This window comes from Ornithodoros turicata, chromosome 4 (genome assembly GCF_037126465.1).
Source record: "Ornithodoros turicata isolate Travis chromosome 4, ASM3712646v1, whole genome shotgun sequence".
NCBI lineage: Eukaryota > Metazoa > Arthropoda > Arachnida > Ixodida > Argasidae > Ornithodoros > Ornithodoros turicata.
In genome coordinates this window covers 51,612,066-51,634,781 of record NC_088204.1, presented here as the reverse complement: position 1 = coordinate 51,634,781, position 22,716 = coordinate 51,612,066, and the positions used below count along the sequence as shown (strand labels likewise).

At 44.3% G+C, this 22,716-nt stretch overlaps 2 protein-coding genes across 4 annotated transcripts in view; both read right to left on the bottom strand.

The window, feature by feature from the left end:
* Positions 1-280: 280 nt before the first annotated feature.
* LOC135393162 (ER membrane protein complex subunit 8-like) lies at positions 281-1,214 on the bottom strand. The gene has a single exon (XM_064623678.1). It carries the CDS (start codon positions 1,017-1,019, stop codon positions 417-419), a length of 603 nt encoding a protein of 200 aa, XP_064479748.1. The 5' UTR covers positions 1,020-1,214; the 3' UTR covers positions 281-416.
* A 5,077-nt stretch (positions 1,215-6,291) lies between these two features.
* Positions 6,292-22,716, bottom strand: part of LOC135391537 (mitochondrial glycine transporter-like) — a 42,603-nt gene continuing 26,178 nt past the window's right edge. For 2 of the 3 annotated variants that reach the window (XM_064621830.1, XM_064621828.1), the window contains 3 exons: positions 21,198-21,364; positions 13,909-14,001; positions 6,292-6,615 (listed from right to left, as the gene is read on the bottom strand). In XM_064621830.1, coding sequence (XP_064477900.1) covers positions 6,589-6,615; positions 13,909-14,001; positions 21,198-21,364 — 287 coding nt within the window. In that variant the 3' untranslated portion in view covers positions 6,292-6,588. Of the gene's footprint in view, positions 6,616-13,733; positions 13,799-13,908; positions 14,002-21,197; positions 21,365-22,716 lie in introns of all 3 variants that reach the window. The other variant, XM_064621829.1, reaches the window with a different exon arrangement.

Below are 22,716 nucleotides of genomic sequence, written 5' to 3'. Positions count from 1 at the left end.
ACCTTTGCACTTCTACCATAGTTAATAGTCAAAGTTAAATTACAAAAGAAGTTGCTGTTGACATCTGGCCTTCTTGCAGCAGAACCTTGTAAAAGTAGGAACCCTTAAAGTAGCCAATAACGTGGCGTGCAACACTTTCTGGGATGCGCACAGACAAGATCGTCTAATGGTTGCCAGCACAGAAAAGACTACCTTCAATACCTTCGTACCGACGACTTTACAACGAAAGACTATTAAACAGCGTGGTTCCCCGAAATGATGCAGTCTCGATCCTTTTGAATAGAATGGGCATAAGTGATTATGAGACTACTTGCATTTTAATGTGTACAGCTCCGATGTTGCAAATAGAAAGATATTACATTTGTACACGAATGGAAAGGGAAGCTGAAATCACTTTCGCGGTTGCAACAGTGCTTTTAAAGACAACGAGCTATATCGTCGTTGACGCCCTTGTTGCTCCAATCACGAGTAATATCGTCCAAATGGTTATCAAAGTCCGTCAATTTTCGGTACGACTTCGCACGAAGCAGTGAAGAGGTAACACTGAGGGTTTTTTCTACAAGTCGGAAGCCACGTTCACGCCAGCGGTTGTCGTGGCAGCCGAACACCATAACCAACCCATCTTTCTGGTCACAATCAACAGACAGACGTTGATTATCCAACATCACAAGACATGCATCCGCGTAGTTGTCAGCAATTTTATCTGCAATGCGATGAGCCGTGATATCAGGTGTGTTATCTCGAAGGTGCTCATTAGCCTGGTAGTATCCAGCGATAACCAAACCGGCGTTCTTGCAATGCTGTTCAATTTGGACGAGAGCGACTTCAAGCATCGGAGTCAGTCCTAAGCACTGATGGAAGAGAGGAATGCTGTCTACTATGTGAAGCAAAGTGTCGCCAGATTTTCGGTGGTCGTCCGCTAGCAGAACACCGTTCACAGCACTGTGTGGGTATTTAAGGCAATGTAAAAGCATCTTACTAAATGCTTTCACCCCAAATTCCACATCACCTGACGCCATTTTAACTGGTTTTGATTAAGGAGGAAGTAGGTGGCGTGTCGGGCATCTTTTCAGCTTCACTTCCGGCATGATTTTTCTATGGACAAGACAGAAAACAACGAAATTGCACACCGGCTTGACGCAACAAATAACAATTTTAATGCAGATGTTTCGTCTCCCATGCGGGGGACATCATCAGTGAAAGCAAAATAAGAGGCGACCGCAACCAGCGGATTACTTAACCAGGTCGGCGAACACTTCGAAATTGTTGCGTCAAGCCGGTGTGCAATTTCGTTGTTTTCTGATCATGACTTCTCCTGGCTTCTGGAATATTTTTGGGTAGACAAGACAGCCAGAACGTAGCATAGAACACGACCTACTACTATACTAGAGACCTGGCCATCCGCAAAGCTCCCAGCACCGGGGTAGTAGTTCGGACAATCGCCGCTTGGCTATGGGATTTGGCGCTAGCTCGCACTATTCGTTACCACGTGACTTGCCGAATCCGCGGCAATACATGGTAGGCTGTGTTGACGACGACGAAGCAATAAGCGTAGCGGGCGCTTAGCAACAGCCTGTGTAGCACTAGCACGAAAGACGGTATCAAGAGTGACAGTGTCATTCCCTCTCCCCAATAATGCTATGTGGCGCTTGCAGTGGCCACTACCGCAACTATCCCATGACCCGGCTCTCCGATAGGCGATCGCAAGTTGTCCAGGTCTCTAGTATGGTGTAGATCGTGGCACAGAAGGAGCAGGAAGCCATAATGTAAAACCCCGAGACTAGGGAACACGAAGGGTCAGACACAACATGAAGTCTTAATTTCATCAATTTCACCAGCTCGCTTGCTTCCTGGCCATCTTTTGGCACTGACATATCCTCATGCAAGCTTCGTCCCATATACCCCACCTCTGCTTCTTGTTGTTTTTTTTTAGACTTAGTGTTGTGTCTGTCCCCTCGTGTTCCCTATAGTCTCGGGGTTTTACATTATGCATCAATTTCACCAGCTGGCTTGCTTCCTAGCCATCTTTTCAAGCTAGCTGGTGTCAACTTGATGTTGGCATAGCCTCGAGTTTGAGGGAAAAACCAGGACGAACACAGGATGAGACGATTCTTTAGCTCAGTGGAAAGCTTTGTAGATAGATGTTTCACTAAAATCCTTCAGCGAAACAACTCGGACACTGCTGAACAGAAAAACCCGCTTCGACACTTGTGGCCTGCGACGTATTTCTTGCACAGCAGCGCAGCAATGCATTTTCACTCATGTATCCGGCTTTAAATTGCGAGGTCACCCTCGGGTGTGATGGAAGATTAGGAAGAACCGTAAGGGACGCTTAGGTATTTCTTTGACTTCCCTACCCGACTAGTACACAGCTCTCGCAGCTTCGTTGGGCAGACGAGGATGGATGAGCCGGGAACGCTGTGTACCGCCAGCTAGAGGAGTACCGAAAGGACTCTTAGGGTGGTTCCTTATCCGTTTGTACAGCAGATTTTGAGTGCTCTTTTAATAGTTGGATTGGGATTGTACAGAACGCTTCCTATCAGGTACAGGTGGCGTGGTGCAGGTAGTCTTCTCATATCTAAAAGCACCAGCCTGTAAGGAGTGGGGTGGGGAACAAGGGAGATACCTGCAATACTATACAAGGAGAAAAAAAATCTGAGTGTGTGCAAGATGCTGCCTACCTTGTTGTAACCTTTGAAGGCGTGTCAGTTTCTTCACACAACGTTTACTTTCCTTTCTTTTTTTAAAATATAATTTTGTAGTAGTGCCACGAAGAAACCGTGGCTCTGAGTGGCCAACACACGTGGACAGATCGAGAGAGGACAGCAGAAAGGGGGGGGGGATAGTATACATCCTGGGCCAACTTAAGGGGGAACTGCCGACGTTCGCCTGGAATATCCAGGGAAAACATTACACAGCACAGCTGGTGCTGGGACATGAACCTGCGTCACCTCCCATTCTTGGCGTGGAAAGCGATCATCCTAACCACTATGCCATGGGAGCTGGTCATAATGTTTACTGATGGCATACTGTGTAAAGAGGAAATTTCTCTGTCTTCAGGGTTTACAAATTTGGATGGAGGCTTGGGATTATTTCGTGCTGGACATTCAGAGCAGTTGCACAAACTCTGGAGCCTCGCCAGGGCATCCAAAATTGTCGGTGCTTCCACAACACTCATCTCTAGCCAACCTTTCCTCAGTGAAGTTTGCCTACATGCTCAAGATTATATTCAGGCATTAAGAACGAGTGTGGAATGATGAACTGATGTCGGGATCTGAGGAATTTCTGCCCGGATGCAAAAAATGATGCCAAAGTAGGCTCAACGTTGTAAAATAATGAGGGGTCCTAGAATATACATTGCACTCAGTGTCTCAGTTGTTGGAAATAGCAATGTTCGTGCTTCTCTGTTGACGTTAGGAATATTTGGCAAGATTTTAATGTAGATAAATCATGCTAGGAAAATTTGTGAATATTAGGTTCTTCCCAAAATAGCTAGTTGTACAGTATACAAAATTTTGTTTGGCAAAATTGAATGAATACTGATTTTTTAAATCGGAGTGATGCTACGAGGGTAAATATGTAGTTCTGAATTAAAAAAGCAGCAGCATAGTCACAAATGTTTTGCTGTTCATATCACGTAACGGTGCATTAATCAAGTGTGGGGTTATGATTTAACGGGTCTGTGCACACCATGCATACACTTTATACATACACATGCATACAGTGTTATTACATAACTGCTTGAAAGCACCATTTCTTGTTAGCAAACAATACAACACGCCCAATTTTATTTTCGTATAGAATAACGTTAATTCTTGCGTTATTAAAGAAACCGAAAACTTTAAATATGTACCGCCACAATAACCAACAGTCTCCTGTCAGGCTTTCACCAGTTCATCTCAGTACTTTAACAAGTAACAAATTCCAACAGTACAGAGAAACAGTTCAAACTTAATCCTCTACAAATCACATAAAAGTGGCCAAGCACACACAGTTTGATTAAGGGAGCAAAAACGCTTTTGCAAATTGCATCATAGCATAGCATCATAGTAAGGCTGAGCCACACATCTCCAGCTCGCATGTTTAAGCAGAAACAGAAATGAACTATAAATGAGATGTAACACATCTCACTGAGCCCATTGGTAACTATTCGCCTTGATAGAAGTGCAAAAAAATACAAACAAAAAATACATAAAAAGGTAGGGACAAACACACACACAGTGAGAGCACTTTAAACACTGGTTTATTCAACTGGCAGGCATGCCTCTTTACACAACACTAGATAGACCCATTCTTTACTTTGTGGCACTACAGATGCACACCTTGCACATTTTGCCCCAGCCTCAGAAATCAGGAAAGCCTCCCATATCTCTTTCTCTTTGAGTTTGCCCCTTATCTAAAACATTAACTCTGCATCACATCCACAGCTACGTACGTGATCTCCTAATATGCCCTCTCTTGTCGTGACTTTATATCTATGTTCTATGGCCACACATATGAACTCAACCATGAGAGTGCAGACAGAGATGACTGCTGAGGCAACCTTGATGTGATCCTGCCATCACTAGATGGGTATCCGTTTTAAGCTATAGTTCACCAGGTTTCAGAGGTCAAGACTTCTGGCTGCCTCCAGCGTTTGTGTTGCCCTTTTAATACATGCGGGTAACCCAACCCAATTATCATTGAACAACTTAAAAAGCTAGTGTCGTGCCTTATTTATACAGAGCCTCGCATAGATTACAAAAGTCAGCACGTCTGTTTAGCGTACAGATGGTTTTTGACAGGAACTTAAGAAACCTGGGGAGATGAGATGTCAGATAAGCATAAGGAGTCCTTTGTGGGATGCAAATCAGAATGTGTAAACGACATCCCTCTCACATGTTGGAAATAGTATATTGGCTACACTGCTAGGTTCATACCCCCCCCCCCCCCTCTTTTTTTTTTTTACAGAACATAGTATATATAGGGTTAGGACAAGAAAGCATACCTTAGCAAATCACATCCGCAGCTGCAGATGCAATGCAGAGTTAGATAGTGTTAAGATAAGGGCCAAATCCAAAGAGGTGAGATGCGAGAGCCATTCCTGATTTCTGTGTGCGGGGCAAACTTTTGGAGGCACTAGCGCTACAAATAAAAACATGCATATCTAGGATTCTATAAACGGGCATGCCAATAAGATTAATAAACCAGTGTTGAAACAGCACTTCCTGCATGTAAAAGTGCTCCCCCCCATCATCATCCCCTCATCTGTTCCCAATGAGCAATAGGGCAGTGTACCGCCACGGTGGCGGTGAATTGTCCACCTCATCATCACCCAATGTAAGTACGTAGGTATGTATGTGTGTACACATGCGTGTGTGTGGTTCCTCACTACCTTGTGTCTGTTTTTCAGCGCTTCTATCAGGGTAAATAGCATTGTTTTCCACCACAATTTTTTGAATTTTTTCATTTACTTTTTTTTTGAATTTTCACTGACAGCAACACCACTAAATATGTAGATGTATACGTGTGCAGACTTCAGACTTAACGATTTCATTTACAACACACTGTACGAGGGAAACAGACTTTAAAAGGAATAGTACTGTAGAACCTTTAATTTTGTGGGCCCACTTTTTTGTGGATGAAGCACAGGGCACAAATTTGAGGCCAATAAATACCGTAAATTCTGAATGCTACAATTTGTGTTGACAACTTTGTAATAAGCCACAAATTCGCATATTGCATTTGTTCTGGTTCTTTATTTTTATTCCGCGTTAGCACCGTGAAGCAACTGTGGCTACCATACCACATTTGAGAAAAAAGGCATTGGACATGCTTAAGCTATAAAGTAGTCAAAACGCTTACTTGTACCCTGCAAGACCAACTGTGAAAATGAGGTTTGCGATTGCAACATAGTTTAGAAAGCTCAATTCTTGCTCAAAATTTTTGTGCACCCTCACAAGATGTGAATGCGTATTTTTCAATTTGCAGACTTTACAAAAATTAGGGACACATCAACAATAAAGGTTTTTGCGGTACTCTGATTCTCCATCGTTTTCTTTTCTGTTCATAGGAGACTACTGCCCAACACTTCAGCTCTTGTGCACAATGGAAATTTGCATGCATGTATATGTGGCCAGGCTGAGATATCCCAGGAGGACTGCCTCTGTAGTTTAATTATTCTTTGTTTTACCTGTAGAAATGTACACCTGCTATCCAAGACCTTTACACAAACAAATTAATGAAAAATTGAGTTAACCCAAGTCAAATTAACGGAAGTTTACCGTAGTAGCAACGCCTGCACGTGAGCAATCCAAATAGTAGTAACTTTATTTTTGAGATCATAACTTCCAACAATATCATATTTACATGCAGGTAGTATACCATAAGGCACAACGTTGCCTCGCCATGTTCATGAAAACGATATCAAAACGTACCATTATATTTACAAGAATACTAGGCCTCGGTACTGCTTTGCATGTAGACCAGTGGTCTTCAAAAACTTCAGTGTAATAGCGACAGTTGTAACTCTGCAGGGTAAAAGCAGAAGGCTCCAGGATGATGATTGCCACTCGCAGTTGGGTGCTCACGCATTTCATCTTCCCGATATTACTTCAATGCAAAACCAGCTGTGATCTGCAAGAAAAATAGTCGCATTAGTTAGAAAGGAGAAAGTGTAGGTGAAACATACAGTTTCTTATTTTTCGGGCAATTGCTTTTCAAGCGGTGCACCTCGCATCATGCGTGAAAAAATGATGAAAGTGAAGTGAAGTTTACTGTTATTGTGGAATGAAAGTGCTTCACTCTACTGCTCACTTTAATGAGGAATGGGTCACGCACATTCCGAGTATCACACGATGGCACATCATTGATGCGAGGAGAAACATCCTCTGGCTTATGTGCATTAAGCTATATCCCATTGACATACCTGCCAACTCTCCCGGATGATCCAGGAGACTCCCAAATTTCGTTCGGTTTCCAAATTGTACGAACGTGCCCTCCAACCTCACGGAAAATTGGGGCCTCTGACTTTTCTTCTCTCATTCACCTTTAAAAGCTGCGCAAACGCATTCCTGAAGAATTAGACAGCCCATAACACGCGTTTCGCGACGTGACCATCCGTGGCTGCAGGTCGTGGCAGATCGCATTTCATTGTGTCCATGTCTCTAGTGAAGACGCGCTACCATCCTGTTATCAGTCCAGTCTCGTTCAATAGTTACATCTCCTCCGATGGCATTCTCCAAACGGAAGGAATGCCTCGTAGAAGGCTGCTCATGTTGTTTTTGGCATCATCGTGCCACAGAGAACGGGAGGAAGTGGCAGTATTGGTGCGGCGCGCCACCGCTTCCGTCGCTTCACCCGGTGCGGACCGCACTCTCCGCATCTCCCTAGTGACGCCACTGTTTCCACACTTACAGCATTTATATGTGTTTCCTTCCGGTGGGTAGACTTTTGACTGCCCTCTAGCTCTACATGCTGCTTCGTCAACAGAATCCTCCTTCTGACATAGTGAAACACAAGCAGTCAAGGATAGAACGACAGACAACTACCACATTTCAACACAGTAGTGCAGTGTATTTCCTTCTGACGTTGCTCTTCTTGTAAAAGCGTATTTCATTTTGTCGGGGGTAATGTTAGTCATGGCGCATACATCAAACCTTCGGGCTACACCGTAGTAGAACTTCGGTAAGCTCTGAATAACGATAGCAGCTATCTCAGCATCTTCCAGTGTCTCACCTAAACTTCTTAGCCCTTTATTCCATTTAATGCCGTTCAAGTGACAATTGAGGATTATTTTCTTCTCGAGGACTCTGCCTCTATTTGAGTCTTCGAGCTTCTTCCAGATGCCTTTTGCAGACGTCTGGTTGATGATGTAACGTGTCTGTGCACTGGACAGTGCCTGTACCATCACATTGATAGCTTCCATCTCATTCTTCTCTCAATGACGCCTAGCACCTGCATCGACTTGAGGTTCAACTTCAATTGTTGACCAGAGACCCCTTGGTTTTGAGGAAGATCATCATCTTATAATGCCATGTCAGGTAGTTGTTGCCTTTGAGCTCCTCCAGGTGATGGACTGAAGTTCCATCTGCTATCTTGTGTACATGTCAATGTCACCGTGAAGTCAAATCGTATGCCCACCTGTAGCTGGTCACTGCTTGGCTGCCATGAAACTTCCTGTGCCCATGACCTCTGTTGGGGTCTTGCAATACAGAGTTTGCAAACCCGCGCTGCTTCAAGGAAAAGCAAGATACAGTAAAATCTCGTTAATTCGGATTTCGAGGAACCGCAAAAATAAATCTGAATTATCGGGGTTTCCGAAATAATGAATTTACGCCCAAAAACGCTAGTCTTTACTTCTTTCTACATGCGCTGCACTCAAACAGGTTTATTTCTGAAAAAACTGGTCAATAGTTGCCTGTTTCCCAGATGTTTGCACACGAATAACGAGTTTACGGGTACCTGCAAGCAGTTCCTCAGCACAAGCGCCATCGCCCCCCGCCGTAGATGAAGTTCTCTAGGGTGGCTAGGGCCTCAACGGCATCCTTCAGCTCCGGCGTCCTTTTCGGCTTGGGCACATATCAGAGGTCCACTGAGCGGTAGTTTTGCATCACGAGCATTGGTTATCCACTTAAGAAGTGCATCCTCAACTTGTAGATAAGCAGCGATGAAGAACCTCTTCCTCTTTCCTTGAAACTTTTCAGTTTCATGAGCTTGGAGGATCTGCGCCTCGTTTTTGACGCAAGTCCCCAGTGTGCTCCGCTTAATTCCTAACTTCCGCATTACTTCTTGCCGAGAGAGCCCGTCCTTCAAGGATCTGAGGATTTCCACTTTCGTCGCAAGGTCTTTCACCTCGTATTTTCCCCATTTTGCGTGAGTAAGCATGGCCATGTCCAGTCCGAACGCTCCCATTGAGGTACGAACGCCACGAGGAGCAGCGAGGAAGGGCAGCGCGCGTGCAATAAGAGATGGAGAGAGAAGGAGATCGGGTGATGACCTCTCTCGACGGGAGCTTGCGCCGCTCAATTTCGCGTTTGCGACAGCCGATTTTCCGGGTGGGACTGAATGGGAGTTTAATGCGCCCCTCTTTTTCGCATTGGTGACAGCCGATAGTCCGGCCCGAAATCCGAATTATGCGGAGCCTGCTGAATGTTTTTACTAATTAATGAGAGTTTCCTGCCATAGAAATACATGGTAGTTTTGACTGGACCAACGGGAGAAGCCGAATTATCCTAAATTCCAAATTAACGGGGGTCGAACTAACGAGATTTTACTGTACATCCAAGAGAGAGCATAGGACATCTGATGTCCGGTCTCGTACAGCCAGAATAGAAGATTAGGTTCAACCTCCTTTCCTGCACTCTGCTAGAACCGCTTATTTCAGCTCACGTGCATTCACCAAACAACAAAACTCAACAAACAAGGATTTGCGCTCGACGTAAAACTATGCGGTTCAGGAAATACCACACTGCAAATGTACTTAAAGTAAAGTTACAAAGCACTAGGCAAGGTACTTTAAAGTGAAAGTGAAAATTTAGTTCATGTCACTTAGCATTTTACCGTCTGCTGGTTGCAATAAGTGAGGAGATAATTACGTTTTGATGGTTTAGCAACACGTTAGCAAGCGTTTCTGGCACGTGCTAGTTATGAAGCCCTGCTGCTTTGCTCTGTATTCGTGAATATGAACTCAACCAAATGTCATAAGTTGCATTTATATGCACATGTGTAAACAGCTGCGTTGTGCTGTGCTAGTGCAAGGTATTATTATATCCTGAGTGATCCATTAGGCCAGTGTGCTATGTTCTGGTTCTGATCTCTGCATACCATAGGCAAGAAGGCATAATTTTGGGAAGAAAGACTGAAGTCAAGAGAGAACAGCCCCAGTAGTGTACTTGAAAACTTGACAGGAGGGTAGGCAAAAAAAGTACTTTTAAGTACAGTACAACGTACACAGCTTGAAAGGTATCTAAAGTAAAGTACAAGTGCTCAAAACTGTAATTAAAAGGATCATGAAGAGATTCCGAAAAACTCTGCAAGCATATGTAATGTAAGCATATTATGTAATGCATTCCTAGCCCCTAATCCATTCACCATGTGGAGTATGAAACCACCAATGGTTAGAATAACCGAGATATTAACTAAAAACCACGGCCCAAAGAGTTGCCTGCTTCGACGCAACCGCTACCGGCATGACTGAGAAACTGGCTGTGATGTCAAAAGCAGGTGACCTTGGCTACTGGCGGGCTAGCTTGGCACTACCTTGGAGTGAGCAGAGGATGTAAGTGACGTCAGTCTGCTTGCAGGAAGTGTGTTGGGCGACTGCTCGATGTTTCTTTTTTTTGTGTGTGTGTGTGTATGTGCCTGCGTTGAATGCAATATGGCAAAAATTCATTTCAGATAATATGCCAGCTTGTGAGCCATTCTCCACTGAGAACTTAGATTTTTTGGGAATCTCTTTATGGACCCTTGTATTTGATAACTTGTTACATCAAATACTTCCCATCACTGAGCAAGAGTGCTATAATATAGCAATATAGACTATTATAAAGTACAATTATTGCACGCACAAGTGGGGGATGCATTAATTTTGTAAGTACAGTCGAACCTCGATATAACGAAACTCACGAGGACCGCAATTTCTTTCGTTGTATCGGACATTTCGTTGTATCGAATTGAAGGTCACAGATCGCGACCTTTGCGAGGGCGCGCGCTGTACATAAGTGTCGATAACTCCTGCTACGATGCAGAAAAGTTTTTCGTGATAAATGACAACAACTACAAATACAGCGACAAAGGGCACCTACGGCATTTTATTCTTGCGTGAAATACATGGTTATACTCGCCTGCATTGTGCCTAGATGACGCGGTGTCACGCATTGTTCGTACGCCGCCGAAGCCTCCGCAGCTTTCTCCATATTGTATTGTGATCCTGCGAACGTTCTACGTCTATGGCAGTGCGTCTCCCGTTGCTACGGCATGTTTGTCACCGTCGAGAAAATCATCTAGACTGATTTCGTCACTTATGCCACCACGCGAACGAAGCGTTTCCCACAAGCGCGTGATGGCGCCTTGCGTCTCGTGCTCTTTGCTGTTACCTTCGTCCTGTACTTGGCTGCAACCGGACAGTTCAAAATTAGCGTGAAAAGGAGAAGCCTCAGAAGGAAAATCCCTAACATTTCGATGACTCAGACTTCCTTTTGTAGGCACCAGATTCCTCCCGACCCTAATCGCGCGTGCCATCTTTCGCCGCGGGAACAGGACGCTTCTTGCGCCCTTTGTTTTCGTGACCCTAAAGTTGGCTTTAAGGTCATAAACCTTATCTCGTTCTTTCGCTGTATCGAGGCGGCGGCTAAGAAGTGTTTCATTGTAGCGGGAGTTAAAATACATTGATCTCTATGGCCCTCTGCCAGGGAATCCATATTATTTAGCTCTATCGCGAATTTCGTTATACAGTCGAACCTCGATATAACGAAACCCACGGGGACTGCAATTTTTTTCGTTATATCAAACATTTCGTTGTACCGAATTGAAGGTCACGGATCGCGACCTTTGCGAGGGCGCGCGCTGTACATAAGCGTCGATAACTCCCGCTACGACGCGGAAAAGTTTTTCGTGAAAAATGACCACAACGACAAATACAGCGCCGAAGTGCACATATACTATTTTATTCTTGCGTGAAATAGCCGGTTACACGCGTCTGCGTCGTGCCTAGAAGACGCGGTGTCAGGCATTGTTCGTACACCGCCGAAACCTCCACAGCTTTCTCCATATCGTGTTGCGATCTCCCGCAGACCTTCTACGTCTAGGACAGTGCGTTTTCCGTAAGGCTCTCCGTTGCTAGGGCATGTTTGTCCCCGTCAAGAAAATCATCTACGCTGATTTCGTCACTTACGCCGCCACGCGAACGAAGCGTTTCCCACACGCCTTGCGTCTCGTGCTCGTTTTACTTGGCTGCAACCGGACAGTTCAAAACAAGCGCGAAAAGAAGAAGCCTCGGAAGAAAATCCCTAACCTTCCAATGACTCAGACTTCCTTTTGTAGGCACCAGATTCCTCCCGACCCTAATCGCGCTTGCCATCTTTCGCCGCGGGAACAGGACGCTGCTTGCGCCCTTTGTTTTCATGACCCTAAAGTCGCTTTGGGGTCATAAACCTTATCTCGTTCTTTCGCTGTATCTAGGCGGCGGCTAAAAAGTGTTTCGTTGTACCGGGAGTTAAAATACATTGACCTCTATGGCCCTCTGCCGGGGAATCAAAATTATTTCGCTCTATCGCGAATTTCGTTATACAGTCAAACCTCGTTACAACGAAACGCGATATAACGAAATTCGCGATAGAGCGAAATAATTTTGATTCCCCGGCAGAGCGCCATAGAGATCAATGTATTTTAACTCCCGGTACAACGAAACACTTTTTAGCCGCCGCCTCGATACAGCGAAAGAACGAGATAAGGTTTATGACCCCAAAGCAACTTCAAAACAAAGGGCGCAAGCAGCGTCCTGTTCCCGCGGCGAAAGATGGCACGCGCGATTAGGGTCGGGAGGAATCTGGTGCCTACAAAAGGAAGTCTGAGTCATTGGAAGGTTAGGGATTTTCTTCCGAGGCTTCTCCTTTTCGCGCTTGTTTTGAACTGTCCGGTTGCAGCCAACTAAAACGAGCACGAGACGCAAGGCGCCATCGCGCCAGAGCCATTTATAGGGAGAGTTTGGCCATTCTTTGATCTTTTGCCGCCTCATGGGTGGAGCCTATTTTGACGTCAGAGTCATCGTTGCACCGCCCAAAAAGCCTGAATCGGAGCGGAATCCGCTTATCAGCCGTCTAGTCCGCGCCATATTGATGCTGTCCTCCAGCTAGTCCACAGCTTCGTGGTCGCGCTGAATGTAATCTACAGGAATAACCGGCTCATGACCCACTCGCACCAGTGATAAGGGGTCTTTGTTGCCGAACTGAAAGAGTTCAAGGACGAAATCGAAGGACTCTCCGTGGATTGTAAACAACGGTCAGCATCAATATGGCGTCGGCGACCAGCTGACGACGGGACAACAATAGAGCACGACGAGGGAGGTCGTTCAGCCGTGACGTCGCATGACGCGCTTTAAGTTAGACTCCTCCTAATGGCCAAACTCTCCCTATAAACGGCTCTGCATCGCGCGCGTGGGAAACGCTTCGTTCGCGTGGCGGCGTAAATGACGAAATCAGCATAGATGATTTTCTTGACGGGGACAAACATGCCGTAGCAACGGAGAGCCTTACGGAAAACGCGCTGTCATAGACGTAGAAGGTTTGCGGGAGATCGCAACACGATATGGAGAAAGCTGCGGAGGCTTCGGCGGCGTACGAACAATGCGTGACACCGCGTCTTCTAGGCACGACGCAGACGCGTATAACCGGCTATTTGAATGACGCAAGAATAAAATACCGTATGTGCACTTTGGCGCTGTATTTGTAGTTGTGTTCATTCTTCACGAAAAACTTTTCCGCGTCGTAGCGGGAGTTATCGACGCTGATGTACAGCACGCGCCCTCGCAAAGGTCGCGATCCGTGACCTTCAATTCGGTACAACGAAATGTTCGATACAACGAAAAAAATTGCAGTCCCCGTGGGTTTCGTTATATCGAGGTTCGACTGTATCGCGTTTCGTTGTAACGAGGTTTGACTGTATTGTGTTTCGTTCTAACGAGGTTAGACTGTAAATACAGTAGTTCCACATGCAAGAAGGCACTGCTCCTACAAAGAGTTGCAGACACAGTTTACCTGCATTGGTCACTAGAATGGCACGTTCCACATGACAATTTGCAACGTCAAGAAGACACAACAGTCTGTAAAACAAAACAAAAGCAAGGACACAACACTGCGGGACACAAGCAAGTAGCTGACATACACAAAAAGAAGAACAGACGTCACCACACAGGAACAGAAGGTAACTTACCCGTTCATAGAATGACCAAGCCATGGCCGTCACTAAGGTTCTCCGCAGCATTCGAGGAACGAGGCCTTGGAAGAACCCAATTACTCCATAATCCTGTTGATAAAATTTGAAAACTCATCAGAGAAATCCAGCAGCACTTTCAAAACTTCCATAGTCCTGCCCAGCTTTTCTTAGACTGCTTAGGTATGCTGCAATGGCAAAACCATTGCTGCAAATAGACTTTATATAAGCACGTTACAATGGAAAATTCAGCAGTTATAGGAGATGTGTGACCATTTGCGACACTTGACCATCGCACAGCATGTATATAATAGTGTTCCTAGACATTAGAGCTGCGCAAATATTTCAAGCTTTACATTTGAATCAAACAGGTAATGCTATCTGAACAGTATTCGCAGGTAATTCTGGTAACAGTTTTCAAATACTTTTGCAAACGTTCCCAAAATGTGGTGAAGCACATTTGTGGGCGAGACCGAGTTGTTTGCAGCGTTTGTGGGCATCACCGTTGTGGATGAGACCGAGGCAGCCGCAAAAATTCACATACAGTTGAACCTCGATAGAGTGAACGTCGATTTACCGAAATCCTCTATTCAACGTACAATTTCTGTTGAACATATGCTTCTCTATAAAGGCCAACGCATTTCTGCGCTTGATTTAACGAAGTGTCTTCATTCAGCATGTAGCTTACAGCACAAGAAGCCTGACAAGAAGCCTGCATGTACCGCTCCCCAAGGGGGAGTGAGAAAGGTGAGGGAGGCAGGAGGAGTTCCGCACACCATGTGAGGGAACATCAATGTCACAGTGTTGTTATTGGTTATTGACGTTGTCATGTGGGATGACGTAATCGGCAGATCGAACATTCATCTCATCGCTTTTGTTATGGGAGCCACATGGTCGCTCCCATTTCACTTTGTATTTTGGTCTGTTTCCTGTGGTACTTTGCGATTAGTGCAGTCCGAAAAATAAATGCTTTGTCAGTTAACAAGAAACATGCAATAATCGATGCCACGTTCAAGGGCAAAAAGAAAAGCGACGTTGCTATCCGAATTACAAATGTTCTGTGCTTGCATCAGAAAGGACGGTTCTGGCAAAACTTATTTTTTTGTATGCCCCTGTAAATATGGCGATGGTATTTGTATTAATAAAACTTGGTATGATATTCAAGAATAAGAGTATTCTTCATATTTTTAAGCCAGACTCGTGACAAAACGATGTAACCTAGAATGTGCTGTAAGAGTCAGAGCCTGGACAATTTTTGCTATACAAGTTCGATTTAACGAATTATTCTATTTAACGAACTAAAGTGTGGTCATCTTGAACCTCGTTTTACTGTAGTGAAACATGTTGTGCAATAAGAGTGGCAACACATTTAATTTATGCTGAGCCAAAAAGTCATCCACTCGATCTTCATCATCGTCATTGTGTTTCAGGTGTCGGCACGGTATTAATGCACCTGGGTCGCGAAGAGAATTTCCTTCACTTACACTATTGTGGTGTTGGTAAAAGATATGAAGGCATGAAATGGGTTACTTTCAAGCGCAAAGAATCCGTTGGAAATAACTAAGGCCCTTCGTTTTCCGCGATTCCGTGATTCCGCGAAATTTCGCGGAATTCTGAATTAATCGCGGAATCCTTCGTTTGGCACAGAGGTTCACAGAATCCTTTATTTTTAGGGGTCTGTGGATATTAGAGTTCTCAAATTCGAATCGAATATCAATCACTCTAAGTATACGATTCGCGAATCGAAATACCCAATATTCGGGTTTCCGGATAATTTGACTATTTGCAGAATACGAACGACACCTCCCGAAAGTGGGCTTCACCTGACGCTTCCCTGCATGAGGTGAAGCCGCCCCTACGAAATTGGAGCCTGCTTTACGAAATTGTTTATGCTGCAGGACAAAACAGACAGATTGTAGTTTAGCTTAGGATAACATTAGCCCAAGCTTATTGTGTATACTTCACTTGAGCAATGGGCGGCGTCCCTCCCGTATGCAGTTTAGCAGTGGGGGATTTTGATTTGATATCTGGGAAGTTGCCTTCAAGAAGTTGACTTTTAATAATAAACTTCCCTAGGGCATGTATTGTAAACTCCTTCCTATAAAGTTGCTATGAACTCTGTAGATGCTGAAAGATCTTTCAGCAGGTGTAAAATGATTTCAGGCGACAGATCGCATCAGATGAGAACACAAGATATCATGTATGTAATGCTGAGCCACAACAGTGCTTTGAATCTGTAATTTTATAACATATTTTTTGTTCCCACATTATCCAATAAAAGAAAGTGTCTCCCATTTCAAGCAGATGTTCGCTGCACGCCGCGGAAAATCGCAGAATTTACGAGTCAGTGCCGCGGAATTTCGAATTTGCCGCAGCAGAAAACAGAGGGCCTTAGAAATAACCAAACTGTGAAGTGCTAGAAGATTGATTCCCGTGTGATGGTAGCCCTCTGGGGACTCTAATGTTGCAAAAATTATTTCTATCCACCACTACTCATTCACTGTCACGAAAGATCATGGATTTTGTGAACTGATTGCTGAAGTTGTCCCGAAAGAACAGCCTTTTGCCAGGTTACTACTTGCCAGTAAAACTAACCTTCCTGTGTTACAGCTTGTAATTGTGCTCAAAATATGTTCCTAGAGTGGTTCACACGAAGCATACTCCCACAAGCGATCGAAAGGTTTCACATGCTTACATTACGGGTCATTATAGGTCCCACTGTACACTGTACATTACAGGTCCCAAGAAATGTATTCACGGCTTCTAGAGTTGCATACAGTAACAGAAGGAAGTATTCGTAATGAAAGGAAGCCACTGAAAAGGATAGTCAGCTGCAGGACTCAAGCCCACATCTTCTGGATTATTCGTAGTTTGTAGCAGCTCTCCTAATGGGCATAACGTAGAGGTGTGCGAATATTGAAATTTTCTAATACGAATCGAATATCGAATATCACGTCATAGGATAACGGCTTCTAAGAGCTAATTAAGTTAATTAAGCCCCGAAAACAAGCATCGTCACAGTTGTGTGCTGCTGATCCTTAGAAAAATGTCCCATGTGCTAATGAGGAATATGTATTAATGTATTGGCTTAGCATAGGGCATACATGCTTATATGCACATGTACAGTAAAATTGTTTTTACAATGAAACAGTGTGCTGTTCTCATGAGGCAAGCTGAAAACCGCAAGAAAAAACTTTCATTTCAAAAATCTTTCATGAACAGTGAACACCTGTGTTGGCATTGTAAAGTGCTCGTGAAACAGACAGAATGGAAGTAATGAGAATGAAAATAAAGAAGTAGAATGGAAGTAAAGAGCTATGACATGTTCAGAGTATGGGATGATTTAGTGATGAGCACCTCAGAAGGAAAATGATGGTGGCAAGTGGTCTCTTCTTGCATTGACAATGCCTTTCACATTTGTAGTGAAGGCGAGAAACTGCACGGTTTCACTGCTCTCACGCGTGACGTCACGCATGAGAAAATCGTTACTGACGGTAATGCATAGTTTGGAACGGCCTCATGCATTATAGCGCAGCAAAACTGCGATCCTCGACAATGTTGCATGGTTGTATCACGTGTGATTGTTTCCGCAACGTTCGTGTTCAGCGCTCCTTTCATTTCACGGCAGAAATCTACGCGCGGGCCTCAAACTTTGTCGCGCCGACGGCGACGCGCGTGAGTCGCGAGCAAAATTGCTCCATGAAGGTCGGGCTTAAAGGGGCCGTAAACAGGTACAAGGAGCCCGTTTCTTTGTGTTATGTTATTGAAACTAAGGCAGTGAAAACTCCTTGCAATTACTGACGCTCAAAAACAAAAGGTGCTTGCATACGAATGAAATATTCACTGCACTCTTTCGCATTTTAGCTCCACCCCGCGCGCTAACTTTACGTCCCCCCCCCCATTTTGACGTAGCGCTTTCCTCACCAATTACGATCGAGTGTTCCACGTATGATTTTATTTCAAATGCTAATTGGACTAGATGAACGTGAATCCTCTTCTGTTCAAAATCTGAACAGTTACAGCCTCTAAGTGAAAACGAAATGAGTTTAATTTAGGTATCATACGCGCACTATGTTTTCTGGGCAGTAGCACGCAGCACACCACGAGCGCGAATGAATATCCGGGACCACAGTTCCGAAATCTTAGGTAGGTGCGCGATGGGACATCTTCGTCATCTTCGAATGGTTCTGACAACTGGCCTGCCGTACTTTGGCTTGAGCCACGCGGCATCGCGTCACCAGCTTGTGTGGGACAGTGGCTAGCGTGTTGACCATGTCACGTCGTGACTGGGAGGAACCCGGGTTCGAATCGCATGTGATAGCAGCCCAACTGTTGACGTTTGCGACAGCCGGATATGTTAAATATGGCATGACGTTGAATTGCGGAACCACGCAGCGCAAAATGTAGTTTCACACAAGCAAACTGAGCACTCTGACTCACAGCTGATAATGAAGTATGTTTATTGGCTGGTAATTTGAAACATCATATGCGCAGCTCGGCTCCCCGATTGGATGGCAAAACGCTACGTAGCCATGTGACGTATGCGTGGTGGAAAGAGGCTCGCTGGTTACTCATCTTTGAAAGCAGTTATATGGGTCACCGAGCTGGCACGAGCCGAACGAAATGTATATTTGGGTATTATGATCTGCGTTCTTTCATGGGATATCATTATTTCTGAAATGTTTGGTGGCCTGTTTACGCCCCTTGAAGGCTATATATGTGTCTTGCTATCATCTATAACAACAGTAAGTGCAGTTTCAAATGACTGCAGCGTTATTGTCGTCCTAGTTGGCGCTTTCATACGGTTGTAGAGCACCGGAGTTATGTCGAAATATCAACACCTCCCACTCCTCGATTATCGCCGTCATCGCACACGACCATGATTCTATCATATATCGCTGACAAGCACAAATTGAAACCGAAAAAGACTCATTCGCGACGCAGGTTTTGGCTGTGCATGCAATGGGACTCTGAATGGCGGTGTTCAGCTCAACGTCAACAAAATTTCAATATTTAACCGAAATTTAACCGAACTGTAGGCCTCATACGAATGTTCAGAGTTCGTTAGCAATTCACTAAAGCCGCGACAGTGCTGACGATGTATGAAACGTAACGAGGTCTCGGGTTTCGCTGGGACAGACTTTAAAATTGGCTCCGCACACAACTGTGTACTAGTTTCGGTTTCGGTTACCGAACGTATAGCGACGCATTCGCAAACGAGCGTACCTCGGAAGCTCCGCGCGTCGCTTTGCAGCTCTTCTACTATGCATGTTTGTCGCTGCAACGTACAAATGCCAGTGCGCAGCCTGCAACAGCTTGGTAATAAGCTGCTGCGATATTAAAAAAAAAAAAAAATCGAATATTCGAAAAGTTCGAATATCAAATTTTCGAATACGAATACGAATACCAATATCGCAAATATTCGATTCGTATTCGAAATTTTGAATATTCGCATACCTCTAGCATAAAGTTATAAAATTTTACAAAGTGAGATATTCAAAACTTTCAAATTGAGCTTCTAGTGAATGGTTGAATTCGATTTGCAGTGTGCGTGATATACTGTATAAGTGGTTGAATTTGTGGGCTTAATAATTCGTGAATTTGTGAGGTAGCCAGGATCACGGAATTATTTGCGGAACCTTATATTCGCGGTACCGCGGTGCGTGGACTCTACATCAGGCACCCTCCACCTTGAACTCCCAGGAAGAAGTGAACAAAAGGTATTACAACTGGGTAATAATCCGTTGCCTCGTTCCCCTTCTGACTGAGAGGGCTGCGATTAGGGGGTCCTTACTCTGCTGGTACTTGCTCTGTCCCCAGTCATTCTTGTCACCGCATCGCGTGGGTAGAATTGGCACTCGATAGCGATGTGGCAACTTTTACAAAAGGCCAATCCGCATGGCAGCGTGCTTAAACCCATTTGCTGGACGATCCGAGCAAGTTAATGGAATCAGGGAATGCCAACATCTACACGGGATTCGTGAAGGCTGAACTACTGTCTCCACTTGCAGCGGAGAAGAACTGAACATCAGTGAAATAGCGTATGAAACCACATACATAAGTTGCCTCAGCGTCCTTGGTCAAATGTCTTACATATTTCGTTCACATATTTTGTTGTCATTGGTTCGAATATTTTGTGTAACTTTAAATTCGCGAAGAAAAGAGCGCCCACGAATTTCGCACCAATCAGTTCCTCACAACAATTACTACTTATACAGTATTCATATTCATATCGATTAGGAATTTTTGCAGTTCATGCAGCTCTACTAAATATGTTTAATCGAGACACTTCTATGTGCACATCTAGCTAGAATGGCAGAGCTTCAAAATATGTTGTCAACAGTGTTATCGCAGCTACCTGCAACGGAGAGGTTTCACCCATTCATCCTAAGGTTAGGTGGTGGGTTTCTTGGCATGGTAGTGTACATTTTGTTTAGTTTTGAATGTGGCACAAATATATTTCATGACTGAGATGCAAGGCAGTGCAACAGTTAGGAAAGATCTCCATCGTTATAGCTTGCAGTAGTAACATGCGTTATACAGTCGCCGACCGATTTTTCGGACCCCGATTTTTCGGACATGCTCGATTATTCGGACTCGTTCGCGGAACGGCCACGGGTCCCATAGAGGTGATGTATAAGAACGTCCAAAATTTCGGACGGCGTGCAGCTCCGTCGCTCGATATTTCGGACTCTGTTTGCCCAACCCGCAAATTTCTCTAATGGGGTGACGGAAAACATTGGTATCATCTGAAATTCGTATCAAAAGAAATCAACCAACTAAAATATTGAGGCAAAAAAATAGGCAGTGATGATTGTTCATTTCCCATTCCTCTGAGTAGAAGAGGTCTGTCGTAGCGCTTTTGCATCTTTGTTTTTGGCCAACGGCCCAGCACGTGCTGTCCGCCCGCGAGTCACGCGACAGCGCTGTAAAGCGAGCTTCACCTAAAGCACGCATGCGTTAGGTGAAGCCGACATGCGGACTTGATGACGGTGGTGGCTCTGTCAGTGTACTTACAGTGACGAAATGTCGCTTCGGGAAATAGAACCTGATGTCATCAGGCAGAGCTGGAAGCGCTTTAGGAAAGCATCAACAAATTTTTCCAGCCTACTAGGGCTTAGTAAAGTTTATTTTGAAGCGAAATTCGTTTTTTCGGACTGCTCGATTATTCGGACTCTTGCGCGATCCCCGCTGAGTCCGAAAAATCAGACGGCGACTGTTTTTTGAGCCTATTCCCAACTGTGAAGCTGAACCGCGGGAGAGTTTAGATGACAGTTGTAAATTTTTACCCTTGATATAAAAAGCACAGCCATCGAGACTGTTCCAAACTTGTCTGGCCTCAATTGCATCTGTGTCTTGATGACGTCAGCAGGTTGGGTAAGCAGTGATGCCAGCACTCCAGACAACACACCACAGCCAAAGTTAACTGCCATGGAATGGGAACCCTCTTTCCATTCTGCATAAACACAAACAACATGTTGAAGTGAACAGTGTTTTTTATGCAACATGTGGCTTTTATGCTGTTGTGTGTCAGAAGGTCAAACACATGTACTTCTACAACATGCAAAAATAGGACAATGAGAAATGCATAATACTGAGAGCTTTGTGTGTTAGGGTCAAATACGGTAAAACCAATTTTTACCCTCCTGTCTGAATCACCCTCATTTAGGCCAAAACGCAGAAAATAAACGTGACAAAGCGCAATTTCAGCCACCCATAAGGGTACAGGACAACTATGTATAAGCAATGTGCATTCAGCACAGCCACTTGTCATCTTGTGTTCATATTAAATGTGAGAAGTCCTTTCTTTCTCTCTCTCTCTCTCTTCTTTTTTCTGCCTGAAAATCTGCTTTTCCACCTATTTTAGAGCTCCTCAAATAGAAACTGATTTTTGTCCCCAATTTTCAAAACAATGAAACTCGAAGACACAAGGATGTAACAATAGTGTTACATGAGGCAAAGCAAGAAGCACAGTACCGAAGGGTATTGATATATCTGAGAAGTTACTTTTGTTTCACTCAAATTATCTTAGATATATAGATAATTCAATCTCATTACAGAGGCAGTGCATACCATCATCACAGAGTGCATATAGCTGAGTAATTTGTAAGTACCTGGACGTACACTGAATAATTTGAAGTAGCGTCCACCATCACTACACAGAGCCAGGAGCAGGGTGGTGTGATTTAAATAGCTGATTTTAATTGTGATTTAAATGACTGATATTTGGCACGATTTAAATTTGAATAATTTCTCCTGAAAAGAAACTGATTCGAAATTCAGGAAGGGGCTCCAAAACGTGGCAAAAAAGCACAAATATTTGGTTAGTAATAATTCCAGTGACTAATTCAGACTAATAATCTGTTGTTACTATGGTGCCACCTACATATACCTGGTACCCACACTGCATCCTTTTCGGGCCAGAAATCGTAATGCAAACTATTGTGGACAATGCTGCACTTCACACCAGGCTTGCGCATAGCATATAAATACTCCACTCATATACTTTTGGAAATAACTTGGTGTCTTACTACCATTATTTCAAAACGCCAGCATTTGATTTCTAATTTAAATAGTTTTTTATATCCCGAGACACCCGAGTAATTTTTCGGAGATGCCCAGTTTGTTTAGAGGGTGTGTGGCGTACTGGTGTGTTGGGCTGAACACCACGAGTGTTAATGCTGGAGGTATGTAGAAGATGTGGTCTCTGAAGGCAGCATGTACCCCTACAGTAATGAGCTACTGCACTCGAATACTGCCAACAGTTGAGTATTTAAGACTCCATTCAGTTACTTTTCTGCCTGGGGC